At 37.8% G+C, this 22282-nt stretch overlaps 1 protein-coding gene across 1 annotated transcript in view; it reads left to right on the top strand.

Moving 5' to 3' along the window:
* Nucleotides 1-20839, top strand: part of HELZ (helicase with zinc finger) — a 149966-nt gene extending 129127 nt beyond the window's left edge. Inside the window, exons 31-32 of the mRNA XM_007455280.1 lie at nucleotides 16480-16732; nucleotides 20505-20839. Coding sequence (XP_007455342.1) covers nucleotides 16480-16732; nucleotides 20505-20839 — 588 coding nt within the window. The remainder of the gene's footprint in view (nucleotides 1-16479; nucleotides 16733-20504) is intronic.
* Nucleotides 20840-22282: the final 1443 nt, after the last annotated feature.

Raw genomic sequence — 22282 nt, 5'->3', positions numbered from 1 at the left:
AAGCCCTGGCCCTCAGCTGCTTGGATGAAGCTAGGGCTCTGTGGTTTGGTTGTAGTGCCTGCACCCTCTCCCACTTCTAGTTCTTTACTGATGTGATGAGATAAGGAGAACAAAGAGCAGAGGTGCCTTCCTTACCTGGACCAGGTTACAGACCGTTTCCTCATTGGAAATAGATAGATAAATTGCTCCAATTTGATTTCACATTTCAGTGTAAGCTTGAGGTTATGATTTAATTTTCTCCAAATATTTAGCCAGTTGTTTTCATACTCTTTATTAAATGATTGCATATTCACTAGATAGAACAGTAGTTTTCTTGTCAAATAAATACTAAATTCTTTATAATACCACTGTATCACATTTGTGTTTCAACTCACTGCTGTTAGGGGGTGGGGGAGATGAAATGCAAGGAGCAGCTATAACAGAAGTTACCTCTTGGCTTCTGAACTTCCAGGGATTCAGTTTCTAGTAATTTTGGCATGATTTGGGATTTTTTTCAGGGGTAATTTTGATCTGAGTGAGGTTTTGCATTTTGCATGATAACTTTAGAATCTAATCTCTGAGTAAGATGCAGTTCAGTATATACTGCAATCTGTTTCTGGACTTTCTATTTTTCTCCTCATCTGTCTATATGTTTCTGTGCCAGAATTAACACCGTTTTAATTTTTGAGGCTTTCTGGTATTCTCATTTGATAGTGTGACGTCTCCCTTATTACTTTGGTTTTTTTCTTCCAGTTTCGGTTTGGGGAGTGCCGGGGAGAAGAGGTTATTCTCTGGTTTTTCTACTAGAAGTTTAGAATATACCTGTGTGGACTCCTCTCCCCAGAGCAGGAACAAAGACCTGTCTTAGGTTTTAATTTCAGTTACATCAAGTGGAGAGCTTACATTGGGCGAAATTTTGTCTTCACACATATTTCAAACCTCTCGTTAGGAACTGTACAGCGTCTTCGATATTTTAATTGTTTTTCCTTCTCTTCCTTCCTTCTCTCTTTTCTGAGTTGCTCCTCTGTAAAATTCTGTAGTGTTTTCATTTCTGGTTAAATTTATGCTTAGGTTGATTTTTTCCCTTGCTTTTTGCTTATGAACAGGACCTTTTTTTTCCCCCCATTATACTTCCCAGTTATTTTATCTTGAGAGATAAATCCTCATTCTGCTTAAGTGGAGATAGTTTTATCACGTTAAAAAACTTTTGTTTAACGTGGAGCCAGCAGTGCAGAACACTGGTGCAGAACAAAGCTTTTGCCATTTAAGAGGTACTTTGCCGTGAAATAATAGTTTGATTAAAAGTCCTCACTAGTAATAAATGGAAAATTCCTTTTAAAAGTGTCATTGTAAAAGTCTCCAAATAAACATTTGGAGCTGCACATTTTTGTGCTGCGGCGGTGGTATTGTTGTAATGGCCTTCTAACAAAAACGGAATTCTTGTAAGTCACTCATTCTGATCAGCTTCCTATAAATCAGCATTTACTTACGCCATCTTAGAGATGACGAGTAAGCCTCTGTGAGGTATCTGCTTTGAAACAGTTCTGTCTTATGTGTTGGCTTTTGAACAAAGGCACTTTTTAACCCATCTGTTTATTTTCATTTTTTCTTCCAAACGGCTAGTTTTGAGGTTAGTTTTCAAAACTATTTTCAGGAAGCACTTGTCCTTCAATGCTCGGTGGTTTCAGTACTGCTGTCTAAGCATATCCTCCCTGTGCCCCGCCGAGCCTCCTTCTGTGGAGCAAGGTTACTATTGTACAGATGTAGCTTGAAGATTATATTCTTGGCTGATCAACGTAGTCTGCCTGTTCTGACTTGAAAGGTGGATGGATGATGATAGGTCATGATTTATGTTGCATGACCAGGTAGTATTGCTGTCCTCGCAGAAGTGTCTTCTCAGATCGTCACTGTGTGGTATCTAATACACCATCTAATGCATATAACAGACACAGTGATCAACAGATTAATAAATTAGACCTGTAATTTAAGCATGAATATGCTTAAATTATCAAAGCTAATCATTTAAATGAGATGCTCTATTTTAATGAAAGTTTCTGGCACCATAGTTAATGAGACTTGGAATTTCCACCAGAGCATTTAGCTCTTCCTTAGTGATTAGCTTTGATAGTATAATTATAAATAGAGCCCTAATTCATTAAGTTGCTAACCTTTCCCCCAGTTACTTATTTATACATATACATGTGAATGGCTTGCTAACCTTATACATTAGAGGTGTACCTTATAAAACAGTGGTAAGCAGATTATGAATTTTTACTTAAACTGACAACAATCTTTAAAAATAGAAATTCATACATGAGTTTAGTCATTTAGCTTTTTCTTCTTAAATGGCTTTTGAAACTTTAGCATCACACTTTGATTTTTAGAAGGAGATATTAGCAGTGGACTTAGAAAATAATGATCATATGTTTAGCAACATAACAAATTCACAGTTTAAGCATGAAGAATGTTTATAAACACACAAACATATATGGAGTCCATACTGAACCCAGGACTAAGGATCTCCGACAGAGGAGAATAAGCCTTTAAGGAATAAATAATGAAATTATTTAAGACCTGAGGACTCTGAAATTAAATTCTGCATGCCAGTCATTGATAGGGTTGCCATCTAAAAGTAAAGGAGCAGTCTGCTCGGCAGGAGATGTGTGTAGAAAGAGTAGTCTTCTCTTCAGGAAAAAAACTGAGCACTGGGCAAAGGCAACAGGAAACAAAAAGTGGTCAGGAAATAAGAAAAGAAGAAAGAAAATAAAAGGTGAAAAGTATAGTTTATATATTTGGACAGCCTAAGGGCCCACAGGACTGAAGTGTAGGTGGAAATAAAAGGGCGTTCTCTGTCAGAAATATATATGTATTTTTATGTATAGGCAAGGGATCTTTTTCTCAAAGTTTTGTTTGCGGGCCCTTCTCTTTCAGTGCACTTCATAGGAATTTCCCTCTGTGGGGAGAAAATCTGAAATTTTAAACTCATTGCCCATAATGCATTCTATTGTAGTCAGTTAGCATGCTCTCTATAGTTTTTTGAATTTAAATAACTTAAATAGGCTTGTATATGTCATAACACTTTAATTATTTTAGCAAATACATCAAATTGTTGATGGCTGTTAAGGTCGGTGATGGATTATGTTTGGACTTTTTAATAATAGAAAGTTAAAATGTATTGTCATTGACAAAGACTTTGATTTTTTGAAGGCTTTAAAGTAAAACTTAGAACTTTGGGATTAGTCAAGGCCTTGAAGATCATTTATTCTAACTCCTCCTTTTAAAAAGAAACTGAGGCAGTGAGATGTTGAAGGACTTAGAGCTTAAGCCGTTACTAATCACAGCAGAGCTGAGACTCCTGACCTCCGGTCTCGCGTTGTTTCTGGAGCATCACACTGTTGTTCATATCCTTTTGCCACAAATAAGGTTTACTCCGAGAAAGCAGGAAGTGATTGCAGTTACGTGAAGTAGACGGACGTGGCAGGTGGGTGGGTGAGGCCAGGGGTGAGACAAGTCATGTTTTTGGGACCAAATAATTAACTCTTCAATTATATGAAGTTCTCCTTTTCGGAGAAGGGGAGGGATGGTGGTGGAGAGAGAAGGAGATGGTTCATTTTAGAATTCCGTATTCTTAGAGCTATCCAGTTCTACCTACTAAATGTTTGACAGCTCAGATGATTAACTTGGAGATCTCAAATATCAGAAGATTAACTATAAGGAATTTATTTCTCAAAATGTTCTTTAAAAATTATAAACAGAATTCTCTGGCATTACCTTCTGTTTTGAAATTAATTACGATAACTGTGATTCTTCATAGTTATAATTATTCTTCAGAGTTATCATAGCTATGAGTTGAAGGTAAACTTCTGTGTACTATTTTATTTATGTCAAGCTGACATATTTTCATCGTAAGAGGGATTGTGGTCTATAATTGATAACTTGACTGTTTCACACTCAAGAAGAGTTGACAAGAGCCAGAATGAGTCAAGGTAGCTCAAAATGTCACAGCAGTGAACCTGACATTTCTCTCTTGGATGTAATATTGCACATTCCTTCTAGTATCTCCTCTATTACCTTGTGTTTGGATGTAGGAAAAGAACATCGCTTGGTGGGAAGATACTGTTTGCAGAGTGTAAGTGCCCTTGCCTGTGAAATGCTTTCAAATGGTATTTTTCTTTATTTAGACCTAAATTGATTTTAATGCACTTTGGTACAAAGTCACGTTCATTTTAGTGTACCTTTCTTTCAAGAAAAACAAAACAAAACCCAGAGATAAATGTACTGTGGTTTTGAAAATTCAGATAAATTTTTGCTTCTATTATGATTGAACCTCAACAACCTAATGTGCCATTGACGTTTTCAAACTTCTGTTAAGATAATGCATTTTATTTTAAAAATAATTATTTTAAAATAATATAAAAGAAATGGTGGAGAGTGGCATAATTATATAGGTGAGAGATGATGGTGGTTTGGACTATGATGGAGCGGTAGTAATGGCGAGAAGTAAATTCAAGGTCTGTTTGTAGCTAAGATCTACAGGGATTCCTGATGGATCCGATGTGATGTGAAATGCGGTGAAATAGAACCGCCTCTTTCTTGTTTCTGCTAACTACATTTCAGTTGCTCAACAGCCACGTGTGGCTCAACGCCATTTTACTGAACAGAGCAGGTCCCCCAGCATCTCCCAGACTACAGAAGGGTCTTTAGGACAGAATTGCTCAACTGAAGGACTCAACACCCTTCAGCTCTTTGAAACTGTCTTGTATTATTTCTTTGCTAATTGCCTACCAGCTTTTCTTCTCCGTTTCTCACTTCCTGAAGCTTCTGCTGATAAGATGTTAGACTTCCTGGATTCTTCAGATTCTTTCTTCCTCTCACATTTTAATGTTTGTATTTTTCCTGCTGTCTGAGATTTCCTTCATCTTACCTACAGACCCTTCTGTCACACTTTACGTTTGAGCCCTCAGATTCTTTAATTTCCAAGAGTTCTTCCTTCTCAGGTTTTTCCTTTTTCATAGCATCTTATTTTTGTTTTTATAAATGCAGTGCCTTTTCTGAGGAAACCAGCTGAGAGTTTGTTGTTGTTGTTTTGTCTTAGATTTTTAGTAAGAACTAAAAAAGCATTTAAAAAATATTTTAAAAACATCATTGCTACATCTTTTTCCTGGGCCCTCCTTTTTTCCTGTTTATCTGTGACCATCTTTTACGCTGGAGACTCCCTTTAAATGTCCGGCAACCCTTGATTATCTGTGTCCCTGAAAAGCAGTTTGGGAGTTTTACGTTTCCTTAATGACTCACTGCCTGGCAGGCTTTTCCCTGGGGGCTCTTTTAATGCTTGAAATCTTCTGCTTGTTGCGGAGGAGTGCAGAGTGAGACTGCTTGTTGTCTGTGCGGACTTTCAGTTAATCCCCCCAGTTTTATCCCTTCGTCCGCCCTTCACTTCGCATTGCAGCTTGTGTTTCTGAGGCCCGAGCCTCTCTGCAGTTCTGCACAGTGGACCGATTCTCCTCTCACCTGGCAGCTCCAGCCTTCTTCCACAGACACAGTCTTCCACGTGTTCCAGAAACATGTGTCCTATGTTGATGGCCAGTCGTCCAGTCTTGATTGTTATAGATCCTTTATGCTCATTTATTATTATTCTAGTGGAGTCTTGGGCCAGTCTCCACCATTAACTGGGGATCACGCCTTTAAAAAAACAAATACAGTTTCAGGAGTTATCAAGTCCTTTTCAGTAGATTGCGTGACATGAACCCATAGACATTACTGTTGCAAACTACAGTTTTTCCAACACACATTGCCTGGCTTGCTAATATTGCTTTTAATCTTATAGTGATACTCCTCTCCTAGTTTCTTTCTTCCTAGGTAACTCGACAAAACTGTAGCACATTGCTTTAGACGTAAGATCATAACCTTACTGGGAGCTAAATTGAAGTAAGTTAGTAGAGCCCAAGAGTGTGCTATAGCCAGGAATTTCTTCTTCAAAGCTTGGGGAAATTAAATAGAAAATATGGTATGTATTCAACATTAAACGTTTAAATCCTTCTGTTGAATACTTATTGAGGACTTTTAGGTTCTAGGCATGGTGTTTAGGTGCCAGGAATACAGAAGTGAGTAAGGTCTGATTTCTGCCCCAGAGTCTTTGCGTGTCCCTGACATTTTAATTTAGGTCAAGGTTACATTGCCTCTTCTTGGATCACACAAATCCAGGCCAAAAACATATTTTTAGATTAAAAGAAAAACGTGAGCATCTCCAAAGAATCAATTTTGTTAGTGAACCAATAACCTTCATATTGTATGAAAATTTATAGTTGAACCAGATGTAAAGCGATGGAATTTAGTGGTATTTTAGGCCAGTAAATTTGTAAAGTCCTGAAAAATTATTAAATATCCTAGAAATGAGATAAAACTCAGAGAGTACAGACTGATAGTCCAGATTTGTGTTTTTTAACTTGTTCAGTGGTTTTTTAGAAAATTAAATTTGACTAGTTTGAGCACCAGGCGTGTATTCTTTAGTTTATCACAGCATAACTCCATACTGTTCAACACCTGGTCTGATTTACATTACACGTTTAGGTTACAGACCTGGTCCTACGGGCATTAGAATTTTCCAACTTTAAATGAGTGAAGAAATAAAGTGCAGCTATTAAATATGATGTAATAAATGAGTTTTCATGACATAAAAAGATATCTGTGATATTTTAGTGAGAAATTACCAGGTTGTAGATATCATTTTAAGTGAAGGTGTATGTTCATATGCATACAGGGGAAGATGCTCATAATACCTGGGTTTCTACTTTTAGTGATGTTAAGTTGATTAACGTTTATCAGTGATCAGATGATAGCAGTCTGATCCACCAATTTTAAAAGTTCCCAGAGACCTTTCAGATTTAGCAGCTATTGATGACTATTGTTTAGACCTGTTGTTTCATTAGAGATGGCAAGATGGCGATTTTAAAATTCTTTTAATTTCTTTTGTATCTATTTTTCTTCTATGAAAGAGAACTTCTCCTCACTAAATGTTTCATTCCTTCACATCTGGTCTATATAGAAAAAAATGAGTAGCTCTTGCCCTTTGTTTTCTTGCCCTAAATTTTCAGAGTAATGAATTGGTGCCTTAGCAGGCCCCAGAGATGACCACTCAGGCTCCCCTCACCGTTTTTTCTTTTGGAATGTCATCATGACTCAGGTATCATTATATATTTGAGTTTTCAGTTCATTGTAGCCATTCTACAGTGTGACACACTGTCATGTCTCTGGCCAGTGGGAGCCCCTTCATATTGGTGGCTGTGATCTTTGACATATTGACAGTGACCTTTGGTAGCTTCCTTGCTTTCAGGCAGGACAAGATGTCTCTAGCTCATCTCGTACATGTTCCACCCCTGACCAGGAATCAGGGGTTTCTCAGGGCAGCCCTGATGGAGACTGTAGTCTGGTGCTGAAGGTGCTCTGGTGCTGCTTGTCCTGCTTTTCCACTGGGCAGAGCCGGGAAGTACTTTGTTTTTTGAGAGAAAAATAAATCGTGAGTTCGTGTTGGTATTTCCAGGTCAATGAAGGATTATAGGGTTTTTAATATTTGTGTTTTTCACTTTACACTAGAGATCATTGTTCCTAATAAATGACTAACAACTAGTTATTTGCTTTATATGTATATACATACACATAGATAAGATATAGATAGATAAGGGGGTGTGTGTAATAGTTTCATAATAACAGTACTGATGTTAAATTAGCAATAAATGCAGTTGAAGACATCTGTGTGGTTCATTTTGTCCTAAGGCTATATCCCATAGATATATTTAGTTAAAATACTGGATTTTAGGGGCTCCCCTTTTGGCGCAGTGGTCGGGAGTCCACCTGCCGATGTCGGGGACGCGGGTTCGTGCCCCGGTCCGGGAGGATCCCGCATGCCGCGGAGCGGTTGGGCCCGTGGGCCGTGGCCGCTGGGCCTGCGAGCCCAGAGCCTGTGCTCCGCGGCGGGAGAGGCCGCGGCAGTGGGAGGCCCACGTACCGCAAAAAAAGAAAAACAAGCAAACAAAAAAAACTGGATTTTAAAGGTATCTGAAATAATTCTTCTATGTGTGGTTATAGCACTCATTCGATAAACATTTGAGTTTATTTCTATTTGGTTTTAGTTTTCAAATCTGATTTTGATTTTAAGCAGCACTTATCAGTACATGGTCCCAAAGTCCAAATTATAAAACAAGTGATATTCACAGGTTAAACTTCCATTCCTGACTCTACTCCTTCCTTATCCCTTCCCCCTATAGAAAAAAATTATTATTTTTTAAAATTAATCCTCTCATTATTTCTTTTTGAAAATAAAAGCAGATACTTAGTATGTACATGTACCACCCTTTCTTAGATAAAAGGTAGCATGTTATACATGTTGTTGTGTATCATGATAGATCAGAGCTCATCCATAGCAGTATTTAGAAATCTTCCTCATTCTTTTTACAGCTGCATAGTACTTTCATTATATAGCTGTACCATGGTTTATTGAACTGGTCTCCTATTGACAGACATTTGGATTGCTTCCAGTCCTTTGCTATTAAAAAATAGTGCTTCAGGGCTTCCCTGGTGGCACAGTGGTTGAGAATCTGCCTGCTAATGCAGGGGACACGGGTTCAAGCCCTGGTCTGGGAGGATCCCACATGCCGCGGAGCAACTAGGCCCCTGAGCCACAATTACTGAGCCTGTGCGTCTGGAGCCTGTGCTCCACAGCAAGAGAGGCCGCGATAGTGAGAGGCCCGCGCACCACGATGAAGAGTGGCCCCCGCTCGCCTCAACTAGAGAAAGCCCTCGCACAGAAACAAAGGCCCAACGCAGCAAAAATAAATAAATAAATAAATAAAATATAAATTAATAAATTAATTAAATAAAATTAGAGTTTACCAAGCGATCCACCAATTCCATTAAAAAAAAAAAAAAAAACAGTGCTTCAGTGAATAGCCTCATGCACACGTCAGAAGGATCTCAAAAACTTTTATTTATGTGATGTTTAAATATCTATCAGCAGTTTTTTTAATATAAGCTATCAGTGTTTAAAACTAATAATTTAAAATAAATATCAATTCATTTAAAAATTATAATAATAAACTCATCCCTTGTTAACAAAAACAACTGTATTTTCCAAAACAAAGATGTGTAGTGAAAAGAGTGCCATTTTTTCAGTTTTGCAAATCTTCTGCAGTATGTCATTTTGGTTGACGTACATGCAGAAAACTCGGTCATGCAGATGTGTACCTGGAAAAGGGATTTTAAGGTTTAATGACTTTTTCAGATAATTACAGATATTCTCCCTTGATACTACACCAAAACTGGGCAGTTAGTAGTTTCTTAAAGATTCGTTGCAATATGGAGTCAAAAATTTCACTGTGATGGCCCTGATCACAGCAAAAGCTTGTAGGAGCCAGAGCTCTGAGGGAGAGGAGCCATCTCTGCTTGGTGGGCCTGTGGTGCCAGGAGGGTGGGGCCAGACCTTGTTGCCTTTTCCTGTCTGTCCTCCTGCCCCTTGGCCCTAGACTCTGCACGTTGTGGGAGTGGGTGGTTTCTGGTCAGAGGACTATCAAGGGGGCTCCCAAGGACCTAGAAATCACCAGGGAGCTCATGGAGAGGAGGAGCTTAAGAAGGTGACTCTGTGGAATTGTTTATGAATTTGTGGGCCCAGGTCTGATGTATACATACATGGATCAGATCCTAATTAGCATACCAAAGACATGGAGAACTGAGCTGATGGATAGACCTCTGCCCAGGTCACCGACTGAATCCAGAGTGGCAGGCACTCAGTGCAGATCCAGATAGCACCACAAAGGCTTTAAAAACTAAGCTGACTTTGAAACCATAGCCCACGGAAGACAGGTTGGAACTTACCATTACCAGATCAGTTGCCTGCTAAAACAAAAATATCAGTATCAACATTCTCCGTAGGATTTAAACAAACCCAGGGTCTCATGAGTTAATATTTAAAATGTCCATAATACAATCCAAGATTACCCAGTACATAAGAAATTAGGGAAATCTCAGCTCTCACAGAAAAAGCCCATCAACAGGTGCCAGCAGTAAGATGATACCGATTTTGGAATTATCTGAAAAACACTTTAAAGCGTCTTATTATTAAAATGCTCCAAAGAGCAATCACAGACCTCTTGAAACAAATGTTAAAAAGTCTTAGCAGAGAAAGAGAAGATATTTTTAAAAAACAAAATAAAACCAAGTAGACATTTTAAGACTGAAAAATGCAGTAACCAGAAATTTAAAACTCACTTGATGGTCTCAATAGCAGAATGGAAATGGCAGAGGAGAGAGCCAGTGAACTTGAGGATCAATAGAATTCACCTAATCTGGACTACAGAAAGAACAAAGATTGGATGGGGTGTGGGGGTGGGGAGGAACGCAGAGCCTCAGAGGCCTATGGGACAAAAACAGGTTGAATATTCAATCCTTTGGATTTCATCAGAGTCCAAGGGGGAGAGGAGAAAAAAAATGTGATGCTGAAAAATATCTGACAAAATAATAGCAGAAAACTTCCCAAGTTTGGTGAAAGACATAAGCCTACAGACTTAAGGAGCAGAGTGAATCCCAAATAGGATAAAGCCAAAGAAATTTGCACCTGGGCATATTATAATCAAATGGCTAAAAGCAAAAAACAGAGAAAATAATCTTGAGAGAAGCCAGTGAAAACACATCTCATTAGAGAACAGTAATTCAAATGACTAATGATTTCTCATCAGAAACCATGGAAGCCAGAAGGAAGTGGCAAACATTTTTAAAGTGCTGAAAGAAAAGAACTTTTAACCCAGAAATGTATATGCTGCAAGACTGTCCTTCAGGAATGACGGTAAAATAAAGACATTTACTGATAAAGGAAAACGAAGAGAATTTTTAGCCAGCAGACCTCCTCTAAAAGAGTTGTTAAAGGAAGTTCTTCAGACAGAGGGAAAATGATACCAGAAGGAAACTAGGCACATCAGCAATGGAAGTTGAGCAGCAGATACAGTAAATATCTGGATAAATACGACAAACTGTTCTCCTTGAGTTCTATCAAAATTCCCAGTTGAGAGCAAAATATGTAACATTGTCTGATTGTTTTTCAGTATATATAGATATAATGTATAAAACAACTATAAGTATAGCATAAAGAGGAAAAGTAAAGAACCGAATATGGTAATAAGTTTTCTACGTCTCAACTGAAGTGATAAAATATAGATTCTAAGTAGATGATGAAAAGTTAAGTATGTATTCCATTATCCCTAGAACACCTATTAAAAAATCATATAAGGAGACATAGAATCACAAAGTTAAAATGAAATTACAAAAACATGTTCAAATAGCCCAAAAGAAGGCAGGAAAAGGAAAACAAAGGAACATAAAACAGGAAATGAACAGGAAACAGAAGACGTAAGACAACTGACTTAAATCTAAACATATCAGTAATTACATTATATACATGATCTAAACATACCAATTAAAAGTCAGAGATTGTCAGGATGGGTTTTTCAAATAGTTCTTATTATATGCTATCTATAAGAAACGTTAAAAATATAACAGTGTAGGTAGTTAAAAGCAAAGGATGGAGAAAGGCATATACCATGCAAAAAGACTAATCAAAAGAAAGCTGTAGTGGCTATATTAGTGTCAGACACAGTAAACTTCAGAGCATAGGAAGTTATCCAAGAGGGACATTAGTACTGGTAAGAGGGCCAGTACATTAAAAGGAAATAACAATCTTAAGTGTGTATGCATCTAACAACAGAACTTCAAAATATGTGAAGCAAAATCTAAAAGGAGTAACAGACAAATCCACAATTATAGGTTGAGACTTTGACTCTCCCGTCTCAGTATTTAATAGATCTATCTAACAGACAGGAAATCAGCCAGGATATAGAAAAAGTGAGCAGCATGATTAACCAACTGCATTTAGTTGATATTTATAGAACACTCCCACCAACAGTAGCAGAATATATGATCGTTCCAAGTGCAGATGTCACATTCACCAATAAAATATGTCATCTGACCATAATGGAATTAAACTAGAAATGCATAGCCAAAGGATAACCAGAAAATCTCCAAGACTTGGAAATTAAACTGCATATATCTAAATAATAAATGAGTGAAAGAGGAAGTCTCAAGGGAAATTAGAAAATGTCTCAGATCAGTAATCTAAGCTTCTATCCCAAGAAATGAGAAGAGGAAGAATAAAATACATTAAAATCAAGCAGAGGGAAGGGAATAATAAAGATGCATAATAAAGGTGAGAACAGAATTCAATAAAAAATGAAAACAAAAATAATAGAGAAAAATCAGTGAAACCCAAAGCCAGTTCTTTGGAAAGATCAATAAAACTGATAAAGCTTTAGCAAGAGTGACAGAGGAAAGGAGAGAAGCACAAACTACCAATATCAGGCACGAAAGAGGAGATACCACTGAATCCAGTAGACATTAAAAAGGATAACAGTAAAGGAATACTGTGAACAACTCTTTGCATAAAATTCAGCAACTTAGATAAAATGGATCACTTCTCTGAATACCACAAACTACAAGAACTCACTGAAGATTAAATAGATAGCATATGAATAGTCTTATAACTGTTAACAAAATTGAATTTGTAGTTTAAAAACCTGCCAAAGAAGAAATCTGCAGGCCCAGATGGTTCGCTGCTGAATTCCTCCAAACATGTAAAGAAATACCACCAATTTACACGGTCTCTTCCAGAGAATGTAGGAGAAGGGCACACTTCTTAACTTACTGTATATGGCTGGCATTACTCTGATACCAAAACTAGACAAAGACAGTACAAGAAAGAGAAAACTGCAGACATATCTGTGAACATCATTGCAGTATCCTCAACAAAACATTAACAAATTGAATTCAGCAATATATATAAAAAAGAACAATACACCATAATCATGTCAGAGCTTATTTCCAGAATGCAAGGCTGGTCCAGTGTTTGAAAATAAATCAGTGTAATCCACCATACTAACAGTCTAACGAGAAAAATCACGTGATTATATCAGTAGACACACACACACCCCAAAAAAAGCCTATACACATTTGACAGAACAGAACATCCACTCATAAAAACTCTTGGCAAACTAGAAGTAGAAGGGATATTACCTCAACCTGTTAAAGGGCACCTATAAAAATCCTACAGCTACCATCATGATTAACGGTAGAGACTGAATGCTGAACGCTTCTAAGATAAGGAACGAGTTAAGATGTCCACTCTCAACGTTCCTGTTCAACGTTATCCTGGAAGTCTTAGCCAGTGCAGTACAGCAATAAAAAGAAAAGACACAGAGTTTGGAAAGGCAGAAATAAAACTGTCCCTATTCACAGATGACATGATTGTCAATGTAGAAAAAGCCCAAGGAATCTACCCAGAAAACAAACCAACAAAAATTAATTTTGACTAATGTGAATTTAGCAAGGTTTTGAGGTAAAAGGTCAACGCAAGTCAATCCCATTTCCATACATTAGCAACATTCAATTGGAAACCAGAATGTAAGAGCAAGTACCATTACAATAGCTCAGAGGAAAATTAAATGCTAGGTGCAAATTAACAAAACCTGTACAGGGTCTGTATGCTGAAAACTACAAAACTGCTACAAGGTAATTTATTTGGTGTATAAACCATTTCATTTCAGTTGTCAGCAAGATTTCTCTGCTTATCCTCAAATTACCTTTGAGGACAGATTCCAGAGTAGCAAATCATACTTTCATGCATTTACCTACATCTGTGCTGTATGAAGTAGGTATACCAGGAGACCATCTATATATTATATATGTACGTATGTATATTATGTGTGAGTGTGTGTGTGTACATACACACACACACACACACACACACACATATATATATATATATATATATATATAAATTAAATCTTCAGCATATCTAATTTTAAGAACATTGAAACAATGCCAAGTTTTGGTTCTTTTTCTAACAGAGGATCAGTTGCATTCATAATGTCATTTGAAGTTGTATTTTATACTTAATCTACCCATTCATCTTTGTCAGTAGCTGCTTAGGAGCTGTTATAAACATGTTACACAATACCTCCACAAGTACTGTGTGTGTCAACTGTGTGATTTTTTTTTGGATTTCAGTTTGGAAGATATAAGTGACACACATTTCTTTTAAAGTTTAATTGAATATTTTCTCCTTTTATATCAGCTTTCCATTGCTTTCTGATTTTTAGTTTTCCTCATTTAAGCGTTGTGGTTCACATATCTGTTCATTGCACAAGGGGGCTTATAAAGTTAATGCCTGGAATTCATATGAGTATCACCAGGGAATTGGATTATTATAACCTGTTTTCTGAGGCCATAACAGATTTTAGTTTTGTACTTCAGTATTCACACATAAAGCCTTTTTTTTTCCCCCCCACCCCGGTACGCCGGCCTCTCACTGTTGTGGCCTCTCCCGTCGCGGAGCACAGGCTCCGGACGTGCAGGCTCAGCGGCCGTGGCTCACGGGCCCAGCCGCCCCGCGGCACGTGGGATCTTCCCGGACCGGGGCGCGAACCCGCGTCCCCTGCATCGGCAGGCGGACTCGCAACCACTGCGCCACCAGGGAAGCCCACACATAAAGCCTTTAGAATGTGATCCCCTACAGTTCCTGACTGGGCTGAACACTCAGGGCGTGGTAATAAAAAAAAGCACTTCACTTTGAGTCTTAAGAGCTAATCATCTTCATAACAAACCTTGATAAAAAAAGGTACCCTGCACAAGCTGCTGTGACCAGTCATTCATTCATTGCCCAGCCATACAGAATATAAAGCAGTTTAGGAGTGTTGGTTATTCTACTCAACACCATAAGTTAATAACCTTGATGAAGAAATTTCAAATGTGCTGATTAAATTCACAGTTGACACTAGTTAGAATGGTTACTATTCTAGAAAATAGGAATCAAATTTGGAATGATCTTAACCATTGGAAAAAAATACCTTTAAAGCAGAGTAAAACTAAAGTTGAATTTAGATACTGTACATAAAGACAGAAGAACAATAGAAACATGAGAAAAGGTATTCATGGGATGGAGGTATTAGCTCTCGCCTTTCTCATCCAGTAGCTACAACTGTGGAGATGTAGAAATGACCTGGACATCCTCACTTAACAGTGAGAGAAGTTCTCTCCTCCCTCCACTTCCTGCCTTTCTGCTCAAGGGCAGCCAGTCCAGACCCATTCCCTTCCCCAGTTTGTACCCTTGTGGTTCCGTCCGTGATGACGCTACTCTCACATACTTAGGCCCACAAATTCCCACATTTAATTGGCCTGACAATATCTGCTTGTGATATCTTATATTCCCCCCAGATCCTGCTATTTCTGTGCCCATCTCTCTCTCTCTTCTTTGTAATCTAACCTCTAATTCCTGATTTCCAGTTATCTGTAGCAACGGTGGTAAAAGAAAGTTTCCTCCCAGTCATAATGACCACAAACTGAATAGCAAATCTGTTACTTCCGGGGGAGGGAGAGGGGGCAGTAAAAAGCCAATCCCATTCTGTCATGTAAGCTCTGTAACACGGAAGCTTATCCTTTATGTTACATCAACAGCAAACCTTCCTATGTGCCAAATGCTATGCATGCTGAAGTTGCTCAGGTCTCACAGCAACCCTAAGAGGCAGGCACTGTGGACAGGGAAGCCACATTTACAGATGAAGTTCCCAAGAGGCTAGGTCAATTGCCGGGTGATGCTGCCGGGAGAACTGAACACCTGACTGCTACTCCGTATTGCCTCTGCTCTTAGAACTGAGCCTGAGCATGGCCACAGCAGTGGGGCCCGAGAGCTTGGAGGGCACTTAAGTAGCAGTAAAAAATCGTGAAATGCTGGCAAATACATCCTGTCGGAGGGTTAAAGAAATTTCGGTTGTGCAAGTGTAGGGAGGAGAAAAATGTGAATTGGGTTTCAAACGTACGAAGGATTTGTTGAAGAATAATGAATGTTCCATTTCAGTCGAAGACTTTCCGAAGGAAGACGTGCAGAGAGGGCGATCAGGAGTACCTCTGTTGGGTGGGAGGAACCCTGTCTTACCATCAGGTCTAAGGAATGACAAACCGGGAGGTTGTGAAGGGCCCATGAGATGAGTCTCAAACGGACGAATGTGTTCAAGATGTTGTGATTCAGTTGACCGTGACTAATTTCCCCATTTAATTTTGAGCAGATATGCTTCCTCATTCTTAATCTTAATCTAATGTTACCTAAAATGTGGATAGAACTTTAGAACTGAAGACAGGTAGTTCAGCCCCATACTTTACAGACAGGAAGACAGAGTCAGAAATTAGACGTGTGTTGTCATAGGAAGACCTGCTTAAGGGCCAGAACTGAGTTTTGACCCCAGGTCTCCTGACACCGTGTCCACAGCTCAGGCTGCTTTTTGGGGGGTGATAGCCACAGAAGAAAGTGTTTTTGAGAATTTCTACTTAATAGAGTGAGATTGCTGTGTGCATAAGAGAGTGGGGCGTAAGTTTTCACTGGTTTATGAACTGTCCTTTTTCTTTGTGTAGTATGAACCCAGAGGACCTGGTCGGCCCTTGTACCAAAGAAGAATCTCATCTAGCTCAGTCCAGCCTTGTTCTGAAGAAGTAAGCACTCCTCAAGACAGCCTTGCCCAGTGTAAAGAGCTTCAGGACCATAATAACCAACCTTCTTTCAACTTTTCCTCCCCGGAGTCCTGGGTAAACACCACCTCATCTACCCCCTATCAGAACATTCCGTGCAATGGATCCAGCAGGACAGCTCAGCCCAGAGAGTTGATAGGTAAGACAGGGTTGGGGGTTGCCACAATTGCAGTTTTAACTACTCAGCTCCTGGGTATTTATGGAGTTTTTCTTCTCCCATTCCTTCCGTTCGCATTATTATCTTGGGAACAGTATTTAATGCTCGTAGCTCGCAGGGTTGCCTCAGGATACACCTTAATTTAGGACTATACTGGTTCCATATTTATGGTCTGGAAGGTAAGTAGACCTACCCGTATTTGGGAACTGATCATTTTGATCATTTTAACCTGTGAATGCGTGAAAGAAGTAAGGGAACCTAAAATGTATTTCTAAATCAGATCACCTTTGCTTGGGAAAAGCTTGTTTTCTGGATTTTTGTGTTTTCTTCTGGGTTGGGGGTGGCAGTTGGTTAGGTCAATTTCAGTTTTTCAAGGATTTATTGTCAGTAAAGTTGTTGACAGTTTGCTACACAATAGAGTTTGGCCATAAGAGAAACCAGTAAAGTCTGACATTTTGAGATTTAGAAATCCAGTGTTTATTCCTTATATTCTAATGAACTGAGAAATCCAAGTCCAAAGGAGAAAAGAAAGAAGGCATAGGAAGGCCTTGGAATGGATATGGCTGTAAACCTGTGTGCTGGGAAGGCTGAAGGCTTCTTCAGCCTCGAAGGCGAGTGCACAGTTTATCTTTCCTTTGTTTCCCTCTTTTTTTATGTGGAATGTAAAGAATGATACTGTTTGAGTTCTCGGATCTATATGGCCTTCTCTTTGTAGGCTGTAGTCATTGATCTTTGTGAACAAGTCTGTGACCGGCGGTGAATTTCTGCCTTGATAGCATCAACCTTTGTATTTTAAATTAATTTTGTTCATCTTTAGAATGTGAATCAATTGTGCCTGTAACTGACCCATTTTGGAGTATGTGCCATACAAGCATATTTTTAGAACAGTAGACATGGTAGGTCAAAAAGCATTAAAAAGGTGTTGGTTTCTTTCCTGTCAAGAGACGCGGTCATTTTAATCTTTAAACTTTAAACATTCGTTAGTACCTTCTGTGGATAAAGTGTTGTATTTTGCCTGGGATTTGCTTTGTCATTTTCAGGGTCTAACAGAAATGCACTCATCATATTTGAGAAACGTGTAAATTACAAATAAGTGATGAAAATTTGTTACTTCTTAGTTGTTTTGTGTATTATAATTTATTTTAAAGACAACATCATTTCTCCTGTTTTTCTGCCTAAATTTTAAGATAGCTTTTGGCCGAAATCAGTAAAAATCTGATAAAGGTGAAATTTCCTGAGCAAGTGCCCAAAGCACATGTCATTTATGGTGTCTTCTCCACAAATATAAAATTATTATTTTCTTCATTGCTAGGAGACAAATAGTGGTATTCTTTAGTTGAAAGTAACACTTAGCTAAGTATTTAAAAATTAATTCAAAATCACTAATATCCTGAAGCACAACTTCTCGTCTAACAGTATGTATGTATGTACGTATTTCTTATTTTATTTTATATTTTATTTTATTTTATATTTTCATTTCATTTTTAGAGGAATGTAGCAATTGCCGGTGGTGAATCAGAAGGAAAATAATCACCACTTGGGGAACTTCTTTCTGAAGTTTGAGACTTCAGTTCTTGGGTTGAAGGAAACTGTTCATATTATATTGGTTTGGAATTTGAAAGAGGTCATGATATGGCCATATTTTCTCCACAATTACAAGCCTGAGAGCAAAGCTCATGTCTCTGACCTTTTTGAACTTTGGATTTCCCATTTTGGTACTGATCACACTTGGTAAATGCCTGCCTGCTGAGTGAGGAGATCATGAGAATAGACCCTGTGCGATCGAGGGGGTGATCCAGTCTCACTGCGGGACCTCTGTGTCCAGAGCGAGGGTGGGGATCGTCTCTCCAACACGTATGTGTTCGGGTTCTATTCACTTCTCTTGGTGACAAGGCATACTTTATCAAGCATTTTCTTTTTATGCACAGATGAAAATTAAAGATTAGGTAGAGATACGTATTTTGAAAAAAGTCATTGGTTGCCAGGTTAGTAAAATTCATAGTTTTAAAGAATAGTTTGTCTTACCAGGAGCATATATGGTAAATCAAATTGACAGAGATCTTACATTCATGATTAGATGAGCATGTAGGCATCAGGCTAAACTGCCTCTAAAATATTATTTTGTAAGTATTTATTATTTATTTAGAATGAAAACATTCTAAACTCTGATTATATTGCCGTGAAGATGAGAATATGGGTAAATAAGACTTAGTAAAGTAAATAAAAATAGTAAGGTTTTGAACAGCCAGTAAAATGTTTATTTTGTATATTAGGCAGTTACAGGCCACTTTTATATTGAAGTGTTTGTTAAACTAATGCTCTTAAAAACAATTGTTTCATTCACAAAATCAGTGACATTTAGACAGAAGAGGTGGCAAACGTTCCAGAAAGCTCTTAAATGGCTTAAAATAATTTTGAACAATTTTGTGAATTTTTAAAGTTTTAAAGTAATAATATGAAATTAGCATATTGAATCAATGAAATACTAAAAGTAAAAAATGAAATATTTTTCTCCTTAACTTTCTACAAATAGGTAATAAACACAAGGAAAAATATCCGTAAATATCAGTAAATCAAAGGCATGCAAAGTAGAACTACCAGATAATTATTTATTTATAAAATAAGCTAAAGTTAAAAAAAGTAGTAACACTAGTGTTGTGATGTGGTAGGGAAATGAGCAAGCGTTGGTTGAGTATAAATGGGCAGTATTTTCCTGCAGGGAAGCTTGGCCATAGTTAATCAAAAACTTTCACTGTGTATGTACTATACGACCCAGCCATTGTACCTCTAGGGATTTATCCTAAGGGAGCAGTCGTGAATATTTAGGAATATTTATCTATAACAACATTTATCACAGTGTAGAAAAGTGAAAAATTGACTATTATCCATATTTCTAAAAATGAGAGATTACTTTAAAAAGTTATGAAATCTCTGCATTATATGACATCCTTAGGGAAAAATGCACCAGCAAGTTAAGGCTTATTAGCTCTGGTATTTGGAAATATGAATGACTTATTTTCTTCTTTGGCCTTTGTGTAATTTCCAAGTTATCCTCAATGAATATGTATTATGATTTTAATCCAATCTAATGTTAGTTAAACTTTTAAAAGATTGAAAGCAAAAGCAGTGTTTAAAACAAGTTATGATTTAGGGGGCCATAAAATTAGTTAGGAAGAGTGGCGTCGAATATTAAAGGACCTTGGAATTCGGCAGATGATAGGAAACGTGACGTAAAGTCTGCAGCAGTTTTCTCCACCTTATTCCATGTTTCCTTACATGTTACAAGAAAAGGTAGTATTTTTAAGAAATTGAATCCAGGTGCTGCTGTTTCTTAGGTTAATAAAGAGAAGCTGTTTTAACCAGAAGTCTGCATATAGAGCTCATTTTTATTTAAGAAAGAACCTGTTTGTTCCCATTTTCAAACTGTGAGCAGTTAATATAATAAATAGCAAAGTGTGCAATTGTACAAGTTAGTTTTTTGAAGCAAACCTTCAGACTTGACCTTTAGTTTTTATGTGTTTAGTTATATCTCAGTTCACATAGTTAATTCCTCTTCCAAGTGTTTATGAGGTGGAGAAAGTTCAGTTAGATGTGTTGTGATTGCAGAGTGTTGTGGCAGAAGTTGTCTGTCCTTGTGGCTCTCCTGTCGCTGAGTTCCTGGAGATGAGAACCAGCTGTGACACACTGAGCTCGTGAGATGCCTGAGGGTCGCTGGGCTTGCCCTTAAATCGGTGCTACTCTTCTCTGCTTCTAGCTCCGCCCAAGACCGGCAAACCCCCTGAGGATCATCTGAAGCCTGAAAACCTCGAGGGGTCCAGTTCCTTCAATTACAGCGTCCTGCAGCATCTCGGCCAGTTCCCCCCACTCATGCCCAACAAGCAGATCGCGGAGTCGGCCAGCAGCAGCAGCCAGCAGAGCTGTGGAGGCAGCAAGCCCGCCATGTCGTACGCCAGCGCTCTGCGGGCCCCGCCCAAGCCCAGGCCCCCGCCGGAGCAGGCCAAGAAGAGCAGCGACCCTCTGTCTCTGTTCCAGGAACTCAGCCTGGGGAGCTCATCGGGCAGCAATGGCTTTTACTCCTATTTTAAATAATCACTTTTTTTTCCTCCAGGGAGAGAGTTTTCATTTCTGTTTGTATCAGTAGAATTAAGATAGCTGGACTTCACCTATAGATGCACAGTTCCCTTTGTTTTAATATTAAGTATGTTCTCAATTGCTTTGCTGCTAGACTTGCAACTAATTTTTTTTACAGTATATTCCATTATTTTGCATTTTTGACATGAGTCGGAATTTTGACAGCTTTTATGTGGAATAAAAACTATTTTTAAATTTGTGTATTGTTACATATGTTTGCATCAAGCTAGCAGCTAAGAGGTTAATTGTGCAACTATTAAAAAAGGAGAAAAAAAGTTTGTCTAAAATGTATTTAAAAAGAAAAAAAAATTGTAAGTAGCATTTACATTTATTCAGTAATATTACCATACGCTGGGTTTCTGTACCAGAAATGGCCAGTTGATGTACAAATGTATGTTATTTTTGCTTAAATTCATTGAAAATTTTTTAAAACAAAAAGGGGGCAGCATCTTCTAAATACTTTAAGTTTTATCAGCTTTTTTTGGTGACAAGATGCTGCATTCTAAAACTTTTATAGTTTTAGACTATGTATGATGTGCTGTTGTAATCTCCATCCACTGTAGGATAGAGTTAAAGGCATTCTTTGCAGGTGTATTTCATATGCCACTGTTTTTTGTAACATGAAAAAAACAGTGGCATACTTAATTATTTTTTGGACAAGCTACACTTTAAGCTTGTTTTTAATGTTAATTTGAGTGTGTGGGTTTTTTTTTTAAACAAATCATGAAGCTGAAAAATTTTTAGGATTGTTGGTGCTTAGTAGACTTGATAACTATTTTAAACACGCGTGAATTTAGTAAAATCTTCTTTTCCTCACTATGCATGTGTAAATGTTCGTAATCTGGCTTCCCCCCTCTCCAGTGGTATAAAGAGTCGTGCCGCTTTAAGGTTTTTTTTTTCCCTCCAGTAAAAATTTTGGTACCTTTATTTGATGTTTACATTAAAATGTGACATTATACATGGCAATTCAAATATTTTGCTAACGGTTTTGTTTGAGGAACATCATTAAAGAAGAAATATAATGTTTGTCAAAGATGTATCAAAACTCATCAAAATCTGGGGCAAGAAGCTACCCTTGTTTTCACGTCTTTTGATTCTTCTAAAAGAACCCCACTGAACTTGTACAAAAATATAAAATTTAAACAGCTATCTTAAATATCCTACAGTCTAAACATTGTTTTGAATGAACTTTGGTAAAATCCAAAGAACAACGTTTACCCTCTTAAAACTTGTGGTCTTGTAACACTTTTGAAGCGATGCATGTCCATATCGTTTTCCTGATCTAGCAGTACTACTTTTATACTCCAGAGATATCTTGAAACTACAATGTAACCTTTTTAAAAAAAAACATAAAATAATAAGGTAAGGTTGGGAAACACTGCAAATCCTGAACGGGCCCTC

The sequence above is a fragment of the Lipotes vexillifer genome, unplaced genomic scaffold (assembly GCF_000442215.2).
Source record: "Lipotes vexillifer unplaced genomic scaffold, Lipotes_vexillifer_v1.1 scaffold664, whole genome shotgun sequence".
NCBI classification, from domain to species: domain Eukaryota; kingdom Metazoa; phylum Chordata; class Mammalia; order Artiodactyla; family Lipotidae; genus Lipotes; species Lipotes vexillifer.
This window is presented reverse-complemented; position numbering and strand designations above follow the sequence as displayed.